Source organism: Rattus norvegicus, chromosome 1 (assembly GCF_036323735.1).
Source record: "Rattus norvegicus strain BN/NHsdMcwi chromosome 1, GRCr8, whole genome shotgun sequence".
NCBI classification, from domain to species: domain Eukaryota; kingdom Metazoa; phylum Chordata; class Mammalia; order Rodentia; family Muridae; genus Rattus; species Rattus norvegicus.
In genome coordinates this window covers 43,409,084-43,426,196 of record NC_086019.1, presented here as the reverse complement: position 1 = coordinate 43,426,196, position 17,113 = coordinate 43,409,084, and the positions used below count along the sequence as shown (strand labels likewise).

Genomic DNA, 17,113 nt, shown 5'->3' with positions numbered 1-17,113 from the left:
TATAACCCCAGCTCCAGGGGATTGGATGCCCTCTACTGGCCTCCTCATGTACCTACACTCATGTGCATAGACTCTCTCTCTCTCTCTCTCTCTCTCTCTCTCTCTCTCTCTCTCTCTCTCTCTCTCTCTCTCTCATACACACACACACACACACACACACACACACACACACAAATCTTTTTCTAAGATAGCAGTTGAAATATTTTTTATTTCTTTTTTTTCTGTTTTTTGTTTTGATGTATCACTATGTGCCCCAGGCTGGCTTTAAATTTACTATGTAGTCCAGGCTAATCTCAGTCTGACAGTCCTGTGCCTCAGCCCTCTATAGGCATGCCCTACTAGCTTAAAAATCTTTAACTGTGTAGAAATAAAGGGTTGTTGTGTATTTTATTCATTTGGATCACAGGTTAGCATGAGTTAGAGACCATGTGTTCTATTCTGTATTGCATGAGCCTAAATCATATTTAGCACTTAATCTCTGTACAGCTTCACTTTCAGTTTTGCATGAGCTTGCCCTTACTACTTACATCTGTGGAAAACTCACTGTGGACATAATTATCTTATGTAATTTGCTTTCATAACTGAAAACTATCTTGGCACAATTTCAATTAAGACTAGTGATACATTTATATGGAAAGAAGAGAAGAGAAATCCACCTACATGAAGATGGGTCCTAGGGGCTCACATTTGTAATTCTACCACTTAGGAGGAAAGTAAGAGAACTGCCACAAGTTCAGGGCCAGCCTGTACTAAAAAGTGAGTTCTAGGACAGCCTGGGATATGAAGTTCAAGGTCAACTTGGGCTACAATGTGAGATTTTATCCCTCCCAGAAGAAGAGGAGGAAGAGGAAGATCATGTCCCCAGTATATGAAAGAAAGAAGCCATTATTCCTCCCCCCCCCCAAATTTGTGCCCCATCCCACACCATCTCCATCAGAACACTAGGTATATCAATAATGCCCTAGTCCACCTGCCCCCTGTAGACTGGCATCTCTTCGTATCTGACCCCCAATGTAGCCATGGCACTTCCTCAATCTCTTTCTTTCTTTTTTTCTTGTTTGGTTGTTTTGGTTGGTTTGTTGGCTGGCTGGCTGGCTGGCTGGCTGGCTGGCTGGTTGGTTGGTTGGTTGGTTAGTTGGTTTTCTGAGATAAGGTTTCTCTGGCTGTCCTGGAACTCTGTAGAGGCTGGCCTCAAACTCACAGATCTGCCTGCCTCTGTCTCCAAATTGCTAGGATTAAGACATGGACCCTATATCCTGGCTCTGCAGTTTCTTTTAAGTACAAAAGAATGAAAAGGAGTTAGTTTCCAGAGTACAGTATTCTTAATCAAAGAGTATCTGTTAGAATGAATTTTGTCCCTATATTCTTGGTTATCTGGGTCTCCTTTCCTGTTCCTGCCCTCTATCCTATGGACCCTTGTAGCTCAAGCGCTCTGACCTCTTCGCCATTGCCAATGAAACCTTTCTTCAAGCCTGCTTTTTGCATTCTTTTCGTAACTCTGCGCCCCTTCCCTTCTAGTCACACTGAGCACAGAGCAAGTGATCCCATTTATTCACTCAAACTACCTCAAAGCCATAATGCCCTCCCATACTCAGAGCCTTAGGGGAACTACTGTCTCACTCTCTTCTCATCTCCACTAACCTATTGGTACTGTCCCTTCTGGGTAGGTACTGTCCCTTCATGACATCTCATCTTCACCAGGTGTGGATTGCTTGACAGTGAATCTAAGTTCTGAAAACTGCAGAATAAGACAGTGCTGTTGCTGGGTAAGCATCATGAACAGTGTCAACATCACTCAACGAGTTTATCCTTTTTTTTATCTTTTGAGGTCCTGTGTATGTGGCCTAGGGCTTTGTGCATGTTAAACATATGTTCTGCTACTGTGCAGAGTGATCACACAGGCCTACTGTCATGCATACAGCCTACCGCTGACAAAAACATCATCAGGCAGCCAATGACTGCTGCGCTGTGATGTTCACAGTAATTGATTATACTTTATATTCTGTAGGGGGGAAAAGGATCTTCAGAGATCTCTGCATTCCACCCTTCTCTTTGTCATACCCCACTAAGAATGCCACATTCCACCATGTGTGAGGACTCACTTTGCATGCTCTGAATATAGCATTTATAAGGCTTCCTGCCGTTGTTTAAACTGTTTACCCCTACAGCACCTGCCTATTCCCCTGCTATATATATTAGTACAGTAAGGTATCTTAATGCCTGTCTTGTCTATTAAACCCTGAGCCTTTAATTATATCATACTTTGTGTACCCCAAATCTACCAATATCTTAGATAATGAACATACAATAAATATGTAGCAAGTTACCTGGACTGAAAATCAAAAGAACCCTAAACAACGGGAAGAGACTTATTAGTCCATGGAATTTGCTTGTAACTCAAGACATGACCAGTGTAAACAGTGCAACATTCAGAACATTCTCAGCTACAGTTTTATTGTATGACAGAATCTTGCACCATGGAAGTGCCATCCTGTTATTACTTTTTGCTTCTCTAGATTCAAGTTGTCTCTCACGACGTCTCCAGAAAGCAGTTCTCCCTCCAGGTGACTCAGCTGACCCTGAAGAGCCTCCAGCTTCTTTTCTGCCTCATGGGCCCTCTGTAGGGCTTTCTGGTGAGACTCAGATTCATTTCCCAACTTCCCAACAAGCTCGGAAATCTGGGCTTCAAGCTGGGAGGCCATCTGGAAACAAAGACGGAGAAGAAAGCTAAGCCTTGTTTAGACTCAACGAAGTGTTCAGATCCATCACTCCATCCAAGAGGCACAACCACTATGATGCCCACTTCCAGACTTCTTGTAAAAATTACATTTAAAATAGGTCATTTTGTAGCTGTGTTTTCCACTGTTTGAAATAAACCTGTGTTTGTTATTGTAGTGTTTTGAATATGATTTGCCCTATTAGAAGGTGTGGCCTTGTTGAAGTCAGTATAGCCTTGTTGAAAAGAAGTATGATACTGTGGAGGGCGGGAGGAGGGGCAATGAGACCTTATTCCCAACTACATAGGAGACAGACTTCTCCTGCTTGCCTTCAGAACAAGATGAAGAAGTATCAGCTCCTCCAGGGCCATGTCTGCCTGAATGAAGACTGCCATGCTCCAGCCTTGATGTTAATGTATTGAACCTCTGACTCTGTAAGCTAGTCCCAATTAAATGTTGTCCTTATACGAGTTGCCTTGGTCATGATGTGAGTTCACAGCAGTAAACCCTAACTCAGACAGTGGGTGGATATTTTTTATTTTTCCTTCAACAATCTTTGTCAATAAATATTTACAAATATCATATACTTACCTGCAAATCTGTTATAAACCTAGAGATTTTGAAGCTAAGCTAGACAGGGAAAAGGTTCAGGCAAAAAGTAATTTCAAGAACCACAGAATACTCATACAATAAAATAATAAAATAAATACATTTAAAAGACTTTCAAAAGAATCCATCACAGCTGGGCACATAAATCAGTTGAACAGTTCATGCCTAGGTTGTATCAGATTGTCTTCAATCTCTAAAACAATTCACCATTAAAAACAAACAGAAATTTTTCAGCATTAGCAGACGGAAGCAAGACTGTCAGAAGTTCCAGACTAGCTTAATCTATGTAAGACTGCACCTAAATATCCTCACCCCTAGCCCAAGCATCCCTATACAAGAAAAGAGAATGTTTCTTCTGGTGATTAAAGCTATCTAAACACTAGGCAGCAAACAGGGGGGTGGTGGTCCAGGGTAACAGAGAGAGCCAGAGGTTCGTCAACTACTCATCCCAGAGCAGACCCAAATGACACCTGGAGGAAGTTAGGCTGAACAAACTAAAATCGTCTTCTATGCTCCTTTGGCTTTCAAAGTACCAAGCCTATAATACAATCCATTTTGTACTTCGGGGGTATTTCACATCAATGACTGGTGGTAAATTACTCAAAGCCATATTTGAGAAAGTTTACACAGGAAAAATTTAATATTATCACAGAGCAGAAGATTCTGAAAAGCCTCAATTTGCATTGTCAACTCCTAGAACCATCAACAGTACATGTGCTTGGAGTTCAGTACAGTGTGTCTGTCTCTGTCATTGGGATTTCCGCTCTAAAGTATGGGCTCAACCAATCATGTGTTCTTTCCTTAAAGAGGTTTTGTTTTTTTTTTTTTAACCTTCAGAAATTTCCCTCTGTTGATCAGATGTGGTGGCCTATGCTTACAATACCAGCACTTGGGAGGTGGAGGCAGAAAAAAAATCTGGATATACTTGGCTACAAAACAAGTCCAAGGCCAGCCTGAGCTAAACAAGATCCCATCTCAAAATAATAAAAGACATTTTCATGTTTCCCCAACATTTTAGCTATAGTCTTTGGTTAACCAGACATCGACATCTTTCTATAGAAGAAAGATAAGGGAGAAAAGCATTTGAGTCAAATAAAGCCAAGAGAATCCTGCCTACACACCACTTGTGTGGACCCAAGAACACTCCAAAGAGCCTTGAAAATTGAACTCAAGCCACTTAGCAGACTACTAAGGAGTAGGTGGTTGAACTGTTCAGAATGTAGCAAACTGCTACACCAGAGTCCTGGGTTATTAAGTGGAGCAAAGAGCTGAGACCCTTCCCAATCTATTACATCACAAAGCTGAACTCCTAAAGCTTGGAAGCTGTCAGGAAATATAACACACTGGGGCTTGGAGCTTTTTTCTCAGAACTAAATTTATATAAATTTATTACAAAAAAATTAAGTGTCATCTGACTCCATTCTTGAGAACACCAGATACCAGTTGCCTGTGTTCCCATCCAAACTATACACCTGTTGTTGTTTACACCAGAAGTTAAAGAACCAACAGGCTTCTTCCAGTCTTCCTTAGTATCATCTAAATGTACACTTGATGTTCTGATAGTTTCTCTACTGAGGATGTAGGGACTTGGTGATGGATAGGGACAAAAAAACTACACACTTCAATCTGGTTAATTAAAGATGCACTTTATCAAGCCATCGTTCAAAAAGAAGCAAGGAAGATTTGGGGAGTAAAGGCATAATGGCCTCAGAGGTAACTCACCTCCCAAGGACAAGGATCTGCTGGGCTCCCCAGAGAGGCCTTTTGCACTGAAACTCTACCAAACAACAACACAAGCACTCTGCATCAGAAAAAGCCTCCTGGATCACCTAAGGTCTGGCACCTTTTAGACAGAAACAACTTTTTCTTCTTATTCAAATAATCTTTCCTTTTTGGAAGTATATAAAGTAAGTTAGTGGGAAGCAAGTCACGACATCAACCAAGTTCCTCTTCCTTTGTGCCAGTATGTGTGGCCAACAACAATGACCAGCTAACCCAGCTCCCTCCTTCTTTGTTCAAACCAATTTTTGTTATGGGTTGGTACTGGGGGGAAGGGGGTAGGTTGGTTTAATCTAGGACCTTAGGATGGGACTTATTTAGGCATAAGCTCTTCCCAGAGACAACCAAGTTATAATCAGGTCATTGGGGTGAGATCTGGCTAATTTGCCCATTGTCTTTATAAAAGGAGAAACTTGGATGCAAAAAAACAGACATACAGGAAAGGAAGATACTGTGGAGAGAACCCATGCACCAGCCATGGAGGGCCTGAGGCCATTGGAAGCTAAATAAACTGTATGAACTCAGGAACCAGCCCCAACTACACATTGACTATAGATTCTAACTACCAGAACCGTAAGCTAGGAAATTCTATTGGCATAACCCAGTTAGTGACACATTGTTAATGCGGTCTAGGAATCAAATAAAACTAGGGAAAGCAGAAACACTACACCTCTAGCTGTTCAGACACTGCTGCACCCAGGGGTGAGCATGCAAAGTAATATCTATGATGTCATGTCAGTGGAAGTCTGCTGGAAATATCTGCTCTAGTAAGTAGCAGGAAAATAATGGTGGGTTATGAGATTTGGAGGATTTGGGGCATAGAACTTCCCTCCAGTCTTTGGGAACATAAAGCTGGGTCCAAGCACCTGCAAAGCCTCCAGACTGTGAGACTTTCCAAGTGAGGTTAGTAAGTAAAGAAAAGCAGAAGGAGTAGACTGCCTACGTCAAGGTGACTGGGCTTGGGTGACTCTACATTTGGCTTAAGAAATGAGGAAAAATTGATCAGGTCACGTAATCTCTACAGAATCAATTCTCATTCGTATTAGTAAGTCAGAAGAGACCTCAAACTGTGGGAGTTTGTACCTCAAAAATTTCCTATGTGTAAACTGAGTCACAGGACAAAATAGACTTATCCTCAGTGATCTGTATACATTACAGCATGCAACTTGGGGGTGTGGGGACTGTACATTTTGGGCTAAAGAAAATTACTTGCAGAGTATGAATAAGAAAAATCTTTTTTAAATGTTGCATGTTTTGGCCATCATGCAAGAAGTCTTGTTTCTTAAACATCTCTTACATGTCCTGACATTGAAGGCTAAGTAACATTCAAAAAGTTCTTTTTGAATCCAGCAGCATGACCTTCCTCTGAAGCAGAGGGTTTCAATCAGGGATGACTGTGCTCTCAACAGGGAGGCATTTGGCTATGTCGAGAGACACAGTGGTTGTCTCAAATTGGGGCTGAGGGTCCCACCGGCATCTAACAGAAAGAGATGCTACTAATACCCTAGAACACACAGGATGCTACCACCATCTGCCACACATACAAGCACATATACACATACATACAAACATATATACACACATATATATACACACATGCATATATCTACACACACATACACATACAACATGCACACATACGCACATTATCCCATACAGAGCTGGGTATGATAGTGGACACCAAGCAAGCACCCAGGAAGCCTAGGCAAGAAGATCATGAGTTCAAGAACAATCTGATTACATAGCAAGATCCTCTCTTCAAAATTAAATAAATAAATAAATAAATAAATAAATAAATAAATAAATCACTATGCAGTCTAATTAATGACAGTACCCTAGTTAAGAATCCCTGCTCTAAGATATGATACAGTTTTTAAGAGAAAATTAAAATTTTCCAGAACCAGAAATTCAAGGAAGAAGTAGAGATGACTTACTGAAGAGTGAGGAGTGGTGTCCTAGGAGTCTACTAAGATGTGGAAATCTAGGAGAGGGAGGATGGGTAGCCAAGGAAGGAGGAAATAAGAGAAGCAAAGTTCTGCAGGTAAGAATGCACAGGAGGTGGGCTCTGTGCCAGGCAAGCCTGCAGGGCCTTCACAGGGCATGACTCAACAACTGGCTGCCTGCAGCCAGTGCGGCTGGCCGGACGAAGCAGCCTCACCACACAGATTCTTCAAAAACATTTCTAAGACAATGAGAAAAATCCATTTTCTCCTGAGTTTACTGAGGAATCACAGGAGACACCAGCTATATGGTTGAAAATGACAGAGTAGGGGAGATGGAGAAAGATACTAAAACTACTTGTTTGTATGGGAAGGGAGGGAGTCAGGGAGTGGGGGCAGAGGGAGGAAGAGATGGAGGGAGGGAGGGAGGCAAAAGTAGCCTCACCTATTTCACTACTTTGCTTTAGAAAATAAACATATACATCCTGCTGGCAACCTTGTATGCCACGTATATGCCACGGTCCTCATGCTGGAATTACAATAGCAAAGGGGAGGCTGAGATATATAGAGCGAAAAGCCATAAAATGTGTGAGGAGGAGGGATTAGCTATTAACACACTATCACCTTTCAAGACAACTTCCTGAAGTTCTTCCCAGTTCTGTAAATGGTTTCTTGTTTTTTGAGTTCCTAGGTGTAAACGGAGCCACAGGAGCAAGTGGACTTACCCTCAGTGGTGCAGCTTAGCAAAAGCAAAAACAAAAACCACTGTATGGGGGAGCTAAAGAGGCCTTGAGAATTGCTTGCAGAGCATGCATGCATTTTTTTTCTTTATTTACAAATGCATTCCTTAACTAACTTTTAAAAGAAAAGTCATTGTAAAGCTGGCGAGAGCACTCAGTCAGTAAATCATGTGCATTGCAAGGACCAGGGCCCAGACTCGGCCACTAGAACCCACATAATAGAAGCAAGGCACTGTGAGGTAGAGAGAGACAGACCCTGAGGTTCAGTGACCAGGCAGCCTAGCCTACTAGTGATTTTCAGGGCAGTGAAAGAACTCGTTTCAAAAACAAAAAATAACTGGGGACAATGTTGACTCACACACACACATGCTCCCATACATTCCACATTCACTCACTCACAAAAAAAATAATAAAAAATAATTTTCAATTATTTTGTAAATTTAAGGTATATAAAGATGTTCTGAGGTACATACTTAGTAAACATCTTAGAACAGAGTAGTGACTATACCATCTTACTACAACATGGACAGACCTAGGGAACACTGTGTTAAGTGAAAGAAATCAGACACAGAAAGGGAAATATTGCATGATCTCAGCTATATGCAGGTTCTTAAAAAGGAGAAGAAAGGTCAAATGTAAAGCACTAGACAACAAAACCTATAGTTGCCAGGGAATGGAGAAGGAGAGGAGAGGAACACAAAAGACACAGGACTGACCTGTGGGTGAGTGGCATCGAAGATGACCTGTCTCCTTCTCAGTGAGTCTAACATCAAAAGAACTAGCTGTAGCGTGATTCTACAGGCCTGTATGTGGTGGTTAGAAGACATGGCCCCCATAGATTGATGTGTCTGAATGCTTGGTATGGAGCCGTAGTATCAGGAGGTGTAGTCTGGTTGGAGTAGGCTGTGTTAGACAAAGTGTGTCACTGTGGGGATGGGCTCTTCCTACGCTCAGACTCTGCCCAGGATGGAAGACATCAGCCTCCTGGCTGCCTTCCAATCAAGATGTAGAACTCTTGGCTTCTCCAGAGCCATGTCTGCTGGGATGCTGCCAGGCTTCCCACCATGATGATAACCTCTGAAACTGTAAGCCAGCCCCAATTCAATGTCGTCCTTTATAAGAGTTGTCTTGGTCACACTGTCCCTTCACAGCAATGAAACCCTAAGACAACACGTGATGCTATTTGCTTTCAAAGATCGTTACTAGGACGTGCATCATAATCTGGCACCGATGATCCCTGTAATAGTCTGGGCTGACATCAACTACTAAGTGGAATGTTGCAGACAATGACCGTTGTTAACAGTATTAATACTGGCAAAATTAAACGTAGATGTACTCCATACCCGCACGGTCCCTGATACTATTTATTAAGTAGGTCTCCTCACTAGTTCTCCTGAGTCTCAGCACAGGATGCAGAGGACAGAAGAGAAGATGGAGGGAAAGAGACACAGCAGCACTATGTGTTGTTTTGGTTAGCCAGACAGTGTGGTATATATACAACTCTTCCACTGAATGCCTCTAATGAACAATAACCTTGAGAGGTAGATATTGATAACTTATTTCCTAGCAAGACTTGGCCTGGCCTGACCCTTCAGGACAACAAATCCTCATCATAAATAACTCAAGCAAATTATAGTCTCTGTTTATCCCACCTAGAGTAGCTCGCAGGTTCCGTGTTAGCACAGTAAGTGTGGCTGGCAATGAGGAACAGTCTAAACCCTTGTAGAGAGCTGTGTGTGGTTGATAGATGGCTTTGTCGTATATTTAATTTTATAAACCCATGAATACCCTAAATTTAAATGAATACTGTGGGGTTGGCCTGCAATCCTAGCACTCATGAGGCCTTATAAAGCAGGAAGACCACTGTGAGCTGGAAGCCAGCCTGGGCTACATAATGAAACTCTACCTCAAAAAATCACTCACTCCCCACAAAAAGAAAAGACACGATGAACCTGAAGAGTTTTGCAGTTTTGAACAGGGACTGTGACCTTTACTTGCACTAGTTGCTAATAAGATGAGAAAGTAAAATCTTTAAAAGTCGGGAGGGTAGCTCAGTGATAGAGCGTCATTCCAAGTGAGAAAATCTGGGTTCTATCATCAACATTGCAAAAAAGAAAGAAAAAGAATCACTGGGACTGGGGAGATGGCCCCATGCTTAAAATATTCACTGTGTGACAAGAGAGCCAGGCATGGGCCTCCAAAACCGACATTAAATGGCAATGCCTACAGGCCTTGTGGCTTGCCTGTAGTTCTAACCTTGAAAGACAAAGACAGGGACTCTCCCAAGCAGGCTGTCTAGAGAGACTGACTACATTGCCAAGCCCCGGGATTGGCTGAAAGAGCCTGTCTCAAAAAAGTAGACTCCTGGTAGTTACCTCCAGTCGGCACAGGCCCATACCCCTGCATGTTCCCAGACACAAGCAGATACATACATACAACACGCAGACATGTGGAGGCAGAGGAGGGAGAAGAGACAAAGAACTAGAGAAAGGAAATGAAAATTTCAATAACTGTGATCTCAGGGTCTTGGGGGAGTTCATACCACCATGTGTAAAAGGGTAGGAGAGATGGGACTCAGCATGGACAGCCCCAACTCCATGAATGCCTCCCGCCTTCCTATGTAACAGCTGGAAGTGAAGCAAACATACTCCATTATATGTTAACTAATTCCAGAAATGGAATGGCTGCTGAATATTCTGAGGAAATTGTAGCCATGGCCTACTCACCCTTTTCTGGTTCTCTTCCTCAATGCCTAGCACTCGAATCTTCTCCAATATGGCGTCCTCAGTGGACTCAGCTATGTCGAATCTGCTGCAAAGAAGAGCTGCGAGTTTTTCCCTGAAGCAGGCGTTCTGGCTTTGTGAGGCTGTGGCGGCCTCCCTGCTGGCCTTCAGGCTCACATCCAGCTGCTGGCAGCTTTTCCTCAGCTGGTTCAACTCCTGCTTCGAAGCATCCCAGGCTCGCTGAGACGCAAGCAGCCGTTCTTGGTAGAGCATAGCTTCCCTTTCTAGAGCTGTTCTTGCCTCCGCAGCACTGAGCAAGTCCTGAGAAGTTACAGAATGAAACGGGTAAGTCTGAGAAGTTACAGAATGAAACGGGTAAGTCTGAGAAGTTACAGAATGAAACGGGTAAGTCTGCATTTGGAAGAGTATTTGCTTCCCTTGCTTACCCGTGACTCAAGATCATGGGGTTAGATGTGCATTACAGTTTTGACTCTAAGATCCCGCCATTGGTGCACAATATTTAATAAAATAAAATTGTTTGGGCTGGAGAGACAGCCTGGTGGTTAAGAGAACAGGCTACTCTTCTAGAGGACCCAAATTTGTGTCCCAGCACCCACTTGGTGCTTCATAACCATATAAAACTTCAGTTCCAGGGTATCTGACACCATCTTCTGACCGCCACAGGCACCAGGCATGCATTTGGTTTACATCCATACATGTTTGCTAAACACTCACATAAGAATAAATAGATAAATCGGTGTATTTAACCAAAAGAACTGCCTGTCTAGCATGCACAGGGCCCTGGGTTCTAGCCCCAACATCACAATAAAACAGGTGCAGTGGTATTCAACTGAAAACCCAACACTCAGGAAGTGAGTGCAGGAAATTGGAAGTTCAAAGCCATCTTCTGCTACACAGCAAGTGTGAGGCTAGCCTGGATTACATTGGACAGTGTCTCAGAAAAAGTTATTTGAAAAGTTGCTGCTTTGATCCCATGTTTAAAAACTAGACTGGCGCACACACACACACACACACACACACACACACACACACACACACACAGCCATGATGGTTCAAGCCTTCAATCCCAGCACCCAGGAGACAGAATCAGGTGGATCTCTGAGTTCACACAGCCTGGGCTACAGAGTGAGTTCCAGGACAGCCAGAGCTACACAGAGAAAGTGTTTCAGGGAGAGAGAGAGAGAGAGAGAGAGAGAGAGAGAGAGAGAGAGAGAGAGAGAGAGAGAGAGAGAGAGAAACTAGACTATGTCTAGTGTCACTACACAGAGAAGAGCAGCACCAGTTGCTGACTAACCTTAACTGTTCTGTGAGTTAGACACAATGAAACCTAAAGAAGAGAGGCTGAGTGATAGCTCTATGGTGGGGAAGTCTGTGGAAAGGGGTAGACAAGGACATACTCAGTCAAGTGCCAAAACACACGAAATCCAGAAATCCAGAAAATAAGATCAAACAACTGTTTAATCTGCCTCACAGTCTTGCTGCTTACTTAACTAAAGGATTTGGGGCTTGCTTTTTTATTTAAAATAGAATGTTAGGGGCAATGGGCACTAAAAAGAGACAATATCCTTGAGCAGAGACTCACCCAAGGGAGACCAGTAATATTTCTGGCTGTTAGTTAAAACACTGTTTTTTACATTAGAAATGGTCTTTAAAGGGATTTATCTCCACCAACAGAGAGAAGACAGGAAAAAAGGTGAGCTGAAACACTATATTCTACCTCATAAATACATCTTCTCTTTTTATGTTGGTTATAAAACAAATAAATAAATGAAAATAAAGAAAGAAGCAAGAAAGTCTCAGTTGGAAAGAAAAGCCACCCAAAAGCAAGTAGGCCGGAAAGGTAACAGTTCATCATAGAGATGGTTTTGTAAAATGCTTCTCTTTTTAGGGCTTTGGTTTTCTCTTTTTCAAGAGAACTCACCGATGCTGCTAATTAAATCACAGGCCTAAAAGTAGAGCCAAGAGTCCTTTTTCAGAGACACCATATCTTTAGCATTTACAAATTTTTCTTCAGATGGGAGTGTGGTATCAGTTCACTCGCTCAGTTTTAGTAACCAGGATCAGTGTTGGTGATGATCAGCTGGACTCACGTTTTGACTTAGAAAATCAACATCCTAAATTTAGTGACACAGGATAAATGTTAACCCTAATGAGTTCAGAGTTCCAAAGCCATATAGAGTATTACATATTAGCTTATATATGGAAAGAAGCCCCTCGTGCAAAAGCAAGAGTGTTTTATTGTCAGTGATATTTGAAAGCATCTTTTCACAAAAACCTTTATGATATATTTAAAAAAAATCTATCAGAGCCAAATGGCTCAATGGTTAAAGGTGATTGTCCCCAAGCCCAAAGACCTGGGTTCAATCCCCAAGACCCACTAGGAGAAAACCAACTCCCCCATAAGTTGCCCTTCAATCTCCATACATATAACATGCTAGCAACACATAAAAAAATTAATAATAAACAAAGAAAGAAAGAAATCAAATTTATCAGATACTACAGTATGGCAGACATACTCACAATTTTAAGTAGACTAGCCAAATGTCCCCTAACACCAAAAGAACAGCAAACAGCTTTGAAGGTTTCTACTATCAGACTACTCCCCTAGACCAGTGGTTCACAGTCTGTGAGTTGTGTGACCTCCTTGGGGGTTGAATGATCCTTTCGTAGGGGCCACATCTCAGATATTTCCACTATGATCCATAACAGTAACAAGATTACAGTTATGAAGTAGTAATGAAAGTAACGTTATGGTTGGAGGTCCTCACAGTATAAGTATTGAAGGGTGGAAGCATTAGGAAGGTTGACAACCATGGGTCTACAACAAAGCACTTCATCCTTTTAAATATAAGCACCCACAATCGTGTCTAATTACATAGTTCAGTTTGATTTTTTTTCCTGAAAATGTCCAGCCTGGTGAATTTCCGAGTTGTCTCTCTATGAGGCATAGGATCCGGAACCAGCAGCAGACCTTGGGCACAGCCGCTCCCCAGCATCCTGGTTAGTCATTCTGAGGCTCTGTTGTGCTGGAAATAGATGTCCTCTGGATTGCACATGCAATTACCCATCCAGTCCCCAGGAGCAAGCCACCGGAATGGCGTCTCATTGCATGGCTACCTCAAGGGTACACTGGAGCATGAAACATACAGTAGCAGGAGCATGGAGAGCCAGGACCGGGTGACTGCTGTCAGACCACACTGACACAGAAGGAGAAACAAACAGCTTCTTTTCCAGGAAACTCAGAGGTGACCTCCACTGAGGACACATCTGCAAATAAGGAGAGGCCCTATGCAGATAGTAATGCTTAAAATATTTTGTAATAACCAGCAGATCTTGCTGGGTGTGACACTAGATGCCTTTAATTCCAGCATTTGAGAGGTAGAGGCAAGTGGATCTCTGTGAGTTCAAGGCCAGCCTGGCCTACCATAGTAAGTTCTAGGACTTACAGAGACCCTGTCTCAAAATTTCAAAATAATAGTAATAGTAATTAATAATAATAATAATAATAATAATAAACGATAAACAGATCTTTAGGTTCAGCCCTACTAAATCAGAAATACTAAAATGCTAAATAGCAATGACTTCACTATTACATTTAACAAAGGTGCTCTAAATAATATAAGGTGGCCAAAATCAATGAAAATAAATAAATAATTAAATAATTAAGTAATTAAATAATTAAACAAATACCCTCAATTGTTTGTGTGATGTTGGCTCAATGCATAAAGTACCTGTTTCAAATGCGTAAGAACCTAAGTTCAAATCCCAGGCCCCAGATTTAAAAAGTCAAGAGATCTGCTGGTTGGTGAGGGCAGGAGAGACAGGCAGATCCCTAGTGCTGGTGGGGCAGACAGTCTGGCCTAATGAGTGAACTGCAGGTTCAGTGACAGATCCTGTCTCAAAAAAAAAAAATTAAAATAATGAGCTGTAGAGGAAAAGATTCTTCATCAACCACACACACCCATAACACATACACATTCACACACATACACACACACATATACACACACAAACACATACATACACACAACATTCACACACACACCCACATAGACACACACAAACACACACACAACACATACACATTTACACAAGACAGGCACAAACAGTTGATTCCTATCATGAATTTGCTAACTACAATATGGATTTATATACGCCTGAGATCAAATTATCTCTTAAAAATACAACAATTAGCTCCTATCAAGGTGGGAACTTCTGGCTGAAGCTTATTCCCCCAATTCTAAACTTTATAAAATTAAAACATCAGCTGTTTAACTCTACCCACTGCAGTTAAAACTAATAAACCCTGCAACTCCCCACCAGGCAGAATAGGATTAATTTGAGTATACATTTTTGATATAATACCTTAAAAATATGTAATATGCAAATGTCTTTAAAAACTATAATTCTAGTCCCCCAAAAAGAAAATCACAAAGGAAAAATATAACTACAAGCAAAATTATAAAGTAGAGATGCTCTCAAGACCTGGTTGTCCCAGAGATGAGAGGGTTCACATGTACACCGTGGCCCCAAGTTATTTCTGATTGATAAATAAAGATACCAGCAGCCATTGGCTAAGAAGAAACGACATAGGTGGGGTTTGGGTTTTGTGGGACCACAATGAAGAAAAAGGCAGGAGAAGGAGAAGCTGCCATGGGTTAGGTGAGTCATAAAAATGACAAATATTCAATTTTACAGTTAGAATACAGTTATGTCACTGAGAAACACTACACCTTATGGGATAGTGAGTGAAAGTGTGTGTCAACACTGGACCCGTGATGGATTTTGAAATCAGTGACTTGTTTTATTTTAGATACAAATTACAAATAGATATTTTTGAACTTGAAAAGAAATCACCTTAAAATCTCTGGGAAGCCAGGTGTGAGGGTGTACACCTGTGATCCTGAGTTCAGCAAACCTCTGTAAGGAGGAGGGTTTACTCCTGCAATGGTCTCCATTTCTCTTGTTCTGTTTTGAGACAGAATCTGTCTGTGTAGCTCTGGCTGGCCTGGAATTTGTGAAGTAAATCAGGCTGGCCTTTAACTTAGGGTGATCCTCCTGTCTCTGCCTCTGGAGAGCCACCACATGCAGCTTCTGCAAATGTCTTAAAATATGATCGCACTTCTGTCAGCATCATCAGTACAACCAAAGCAGCCTCATTTAGCAAACAAATGCAAAGCTAGTGTGTGATCACAATCTTCAGGGCAGACACACGCACTGCCCCTTGTCACGTGCTTGTAGCTAGTTTGGGGTTGGTTTTTTTTTTAACACCAAGATGTATAATTTTAACTTTTGTTCCAATATTATTGTGAAACCAGCCTGTGACTATATCCAAGATCTTTTCTATGAATTTCCTAGCACAAACTTTTAAAGTAGGATGGATGTGGCTTGGGGGATTCTCTTTCCTATACTTACTCTTTTTACAGTAAGTTTTCATTTTATGGCTGTGGTTTCTAACACTTGAAATTTGGATTTGTGCTTTTTGCACTGCTAGCTAATTTTTCTACTAATTAATTTTTTATTTTTAGAGGAATTATTCAGAACTTAATTCAAAATGAATAAAAGTTATGACCCTACACGCACATCCTGGTAGACATCATCCTAGAGTGTGTGCATAGAAAGAAGGGTAGAAGTTTTGAAGTTGTGTTTTAGGCGGAGATTTTCTTTAACTGGAGCCTTCACCCTGCCGAGGGCTGTGAGGAGGATTTGCTTTGTTCTACTTTAGCAGATGCTCAATGATGGGGAAGCCACAGGGCGACATTTTGCTTCAGATGAGCTGACCTTTCCCCCATCAAAGCTGTCCCAATGCCATTGTGTATGTTGAAAAGGACAAATGTAGCTGAAGTTTGAAAGAGTCTCATTATTAGCAAACTCAGTGCTGGATGACCGCAGCTTCCTCTGCCCCAGAAGCCACTGTGTTCCTGGCCTATGCTATAAACACTGCCCTGAGCTGGTTGTTCTGTGCCCAAGGACCACGGACAGTTCCCACTGAACCTTTACAGCGGAATCTGATGAGTTCTATCACGGCTAAGATTAGACTCATAATAATGGAAAAAACTGCATCATGTAGTCTTTAAGTGCTGTTCTGATTGTAAATTTTTAGAATTACCCTAAAGATAAACCATCTAATAAAATTTAATTTAACAAAAGCAGAATGTAAACCTTGACAATGTCAATATCGTAGTATAAGTAATATAAAATGCTAAGAAGTAAAAGGAGGGGAATCAAAAGCACAGGCCTGAAATACTAGCTACTTAGGGAGCTAAGAAGGGTCAAGGTTTGCCTGGACTACTGAATGCTTTCATGTCTAGCCTAGGCAATTTAGCAAGACCAATTCCTGGTCTCTGAGAATTTTTTTCTAAGTAAATATATCTGAGGGTCATGTGCCTTGCATAAATAAGGCCTTGGGTTAAATTCACAGAAATCTGAAGAAATGAGAAAAAGAGGAAGGATAGGGGAAGGGATTGGAGGGGAGAGAAGAGAAGTAGAGGGGAGGAGAGGAGAGAGGGGGGAAGAGAGGAGAGAGGAGGGGAAGAGAGGAGAGAGGAGGGGAAGAGAGGAGAGGAGAAAGCAAAAGAGAAGAG

At 41.8% G+C, this 17,113-nt stretch overlaps 1 protein-coding gene across 6 annotated transcripts in view; it reads right to left on the bottom strand.

Annotated features, from left to right (window-relative positions):
• Positions 1–17,113, bottom strand: part of Ccdc170 (coiled-coil domain containing 170) — a 107,183-nt gene that overhangs the window by 31,996 nt on the left and 58,074 nt on the right. For 5 of the 6 annotated variants that reach the window (XM_017589887.3, XM_008758712.4, XM_214760.11 and 2 more), the window contains 2 exons: positions 10,512–10,829; positions 2,502–2,702 (listed from right to left, as the gene is read on the bottom strand). In XM_017589887.3, the coding sequence (XP_017445376.1) occupies positions 2,502–2,702; positions 10,512–10,829 (519 nt within the window). The remainder of the gene's footprint in view (positions 1–2,501; positions 2,703–10,511; positions 10,830–17,113) is intronic. The other variant, XM_017589888.3, reaches the window with a different exon arrangement.